Source organism: Asparagus officinalis, chromosome 5, assembly GCF_001876935.1.
Source record: "Asparagus officinalis chromosome 5, Aspof.V1, whole genome shotgun sequence".
Taxonomy (NCBI): domain Eukaryota; kingdom Viridiplantae; phylum Streptophyta; class Magnoliopsida; order Asparagales; family Asparagaceae; genus Asparagus; species Asparagus officinalis.
In genome coordinates, this window is record NC_033798.1 from 73,106,036 (window position 1) to 73,108,350 (window position 2,315).

Sequence of the window (2,315 nt, forward strand, 5' to 3'; positions counted from 1 at the left end):
TTTATATATATAGTGATAGTGCCTATTTTTATTTTATACCCTTTCGTGGATGAATTATGCCTATTTTCACATCTAGGATTTACATATACAACATATATCACTGTCAAGGGGGAATTTTTCTTAGTATTTTATTTCGATTTTTAGATTTAAAATAAGAAGTGGCTCAAATCAATTATAAATTTGAAAAGCGAGGATTGGGTTGCGCCATATATATCAAAGAGTATACAATAATGATGTATTTGGTGAATCAAATGCGTGGTCTAATAACGAACTTAACTTAATTCGTTGATAATATTAGTTGGATAGTTTTTGAAAGATTTTTGTCAAAGGTTTCATTCGCGCATAATCCATATCGAGTAGACCTTGTTGTTGTGAGAATTCTTAATTCATGAGTTGTAGGGAGGGACTTATGTCACCACAAACAGAGACTAAAGCAAGTGTTGGATTTAAAGCTGGTGTTAAAGATTACAGATTGACTTATTATACTCCTGATTACGAAACCAAAGATACTGATATCTTGGCAGCATTCCGAGTAACTGCTCAACCCGGAGTTCCCCCTGAAGAAGCGGGCGCTGCGGTAGCTGCCGAATCTTCTACTGGTACATGGACAACTGTGTGGACTGATGGACTTACCAGTCTTGATCGTTACAAAGGACGATGCTACCACATCGAGCCCGTTATTGGGGAAGCAGAGCAATTTATTGCTTATGTAGCTTATCCTTTAGACCTTTTTGAAGAAGGTTCTGTTACTAACATGTTTACTTCCATTGTGGGTAATGTATTTGGTTTCAAAGCCCTACGAGCTCTACGTTTGGAGGATCTGCGAATTCCCCCTGCTTATTCCAAAACTTTCCAAGGCCCGCCTCATGGTATCCAAGTTGAAAGAGATAAATTGAACAAGTATGGTCGTCCCCTATTGGGATGTACTATTAAACCAAAATTGGGATTATCCGCAAAAAACTACGGTAGAGCAGTTTATGAATGTTTACGCGGTGGGCTTGATTTTACCAAGGATGATGAAAACGTGAACTCACAACCTTTTATGCGTTGGCGAGACCGTTTCTGTTTTTGTGCTGAAGCTCTTTATAAAGCACAAGCGGAAACAGGTGAAATCAAAGGACATTACTTGAATGCAACTGCAGGTACATGTGAAGAAATGATGAAAAGGGCCATATTTGCCAGAGAATTGGGAGTTCCCATCGTAATGCATGACTACTTAACTGGAGGATTTACTGCAAATACCACTTTGGCTCATTATTGCCGCGACAATGGTCTACTTCTTCACATCCACCGCGCAATGCATGCAGTTATTGATAGACAGAAAAATCATGGTATGCATTTTCGTGTACTAGCTAAAGCATTACGTATGTCTGGTGGAGATCATATTCACGCTGGTACAGTAGTAGGTAAACTGGAAGGGGAACGTGAGATGACTTTAGGTTTTGTTGATTTATTACGTGATGATTATATTGAAAAAGACCGAAGTCGCGGTATTTTTTTCACTCAAGATTGGGTTTCTATGCCAGGTGTTATTCCCGTGGCTTCAGGGGGTATTCATGTTTGGCATATGCCTGCCCTAACCGAAATCTTTGGAGATGATTCCGTACTACAGTTCGGTGGAGGAACTTTAGGACACCCTTGGGGAAATGCACCTGGTGCGGTAGCTAATCGGGTAGCTTTAGAAGCATGCGTACAAGCTCGTAATGAGGGACGTGATCTTGCTCGTGAGGGTAATGAGATTATCCGTGAAGCTGCCAAATGGAGCCCGGAACTAGCCGCTGCTTGTGAAGTATGGAAAGAGATCAAATTCGAGTTCGAACCAGTAGATAAGATAGATAAACAGAAAGTATAAGAACTAAGCGCGCATAATTCAGTAATTTCTGTTTGTTCTCCTAATTGATTGCAATTAAACTCGGCCCAATCCTTTTCCTAAAAAAAAGGATTGAGCCGAATAAAGAATGACCGTCCTATACTATGTGTTTGCATAGATCTTTCATATGTGCAGATCTTATATATACAAGATCTAAATTAAATACAACATCAAATCGAAGACTAAAGAAGTCAATACTTATGTTGTTTATTGTTGGATTCATAGGATTAATTATGGATCCTTGGGATTGGTGGATCATTTTCTATCCTGCAGTTTCAGGCCATAGATAAAGCCAAGGGGGGGCTACTTCTACCCACCCTGTATATTGTCTTTTTCATTTCATGTTACAATAGAAACTTATTATTTTATTTGATTATATGATACGAGATTATACGAGAATGAATTCTTCATTTATAGTATAGGAAGAAATAACTATTTATCTTTT

The 2,315-nt window shown here is 38.6% G+C and overlaps 1 protein-coding gene across 1 annotated transcript; it reads left to right on the top strand.

Annotated features, from left to right (window-relative positions):
- Positions 235-1,956, top strand: LOC109843887 (ribulose bisphosphate carboxylase large chain). The gene has a single exon (XM_020412848.1). The coding sequence runs from the start codon at positions 389-391 to the stop codon at positions 1,850-1,852; it is 1,464 nt and encodes a 487-aa protein (XP_020268437.1). The 5' UTR covers positions 235-388; the 3' UTR covers positions 1,853-1,956.

Coding starts and splice junctions, on each gene's coding strand:
- LOC109843887 (XM_020412848.1), top strand. CDS start 389: ATGAGTTGTAGGGAGGGACTTATGTCACCACAAACAGAGACTAAAGCA.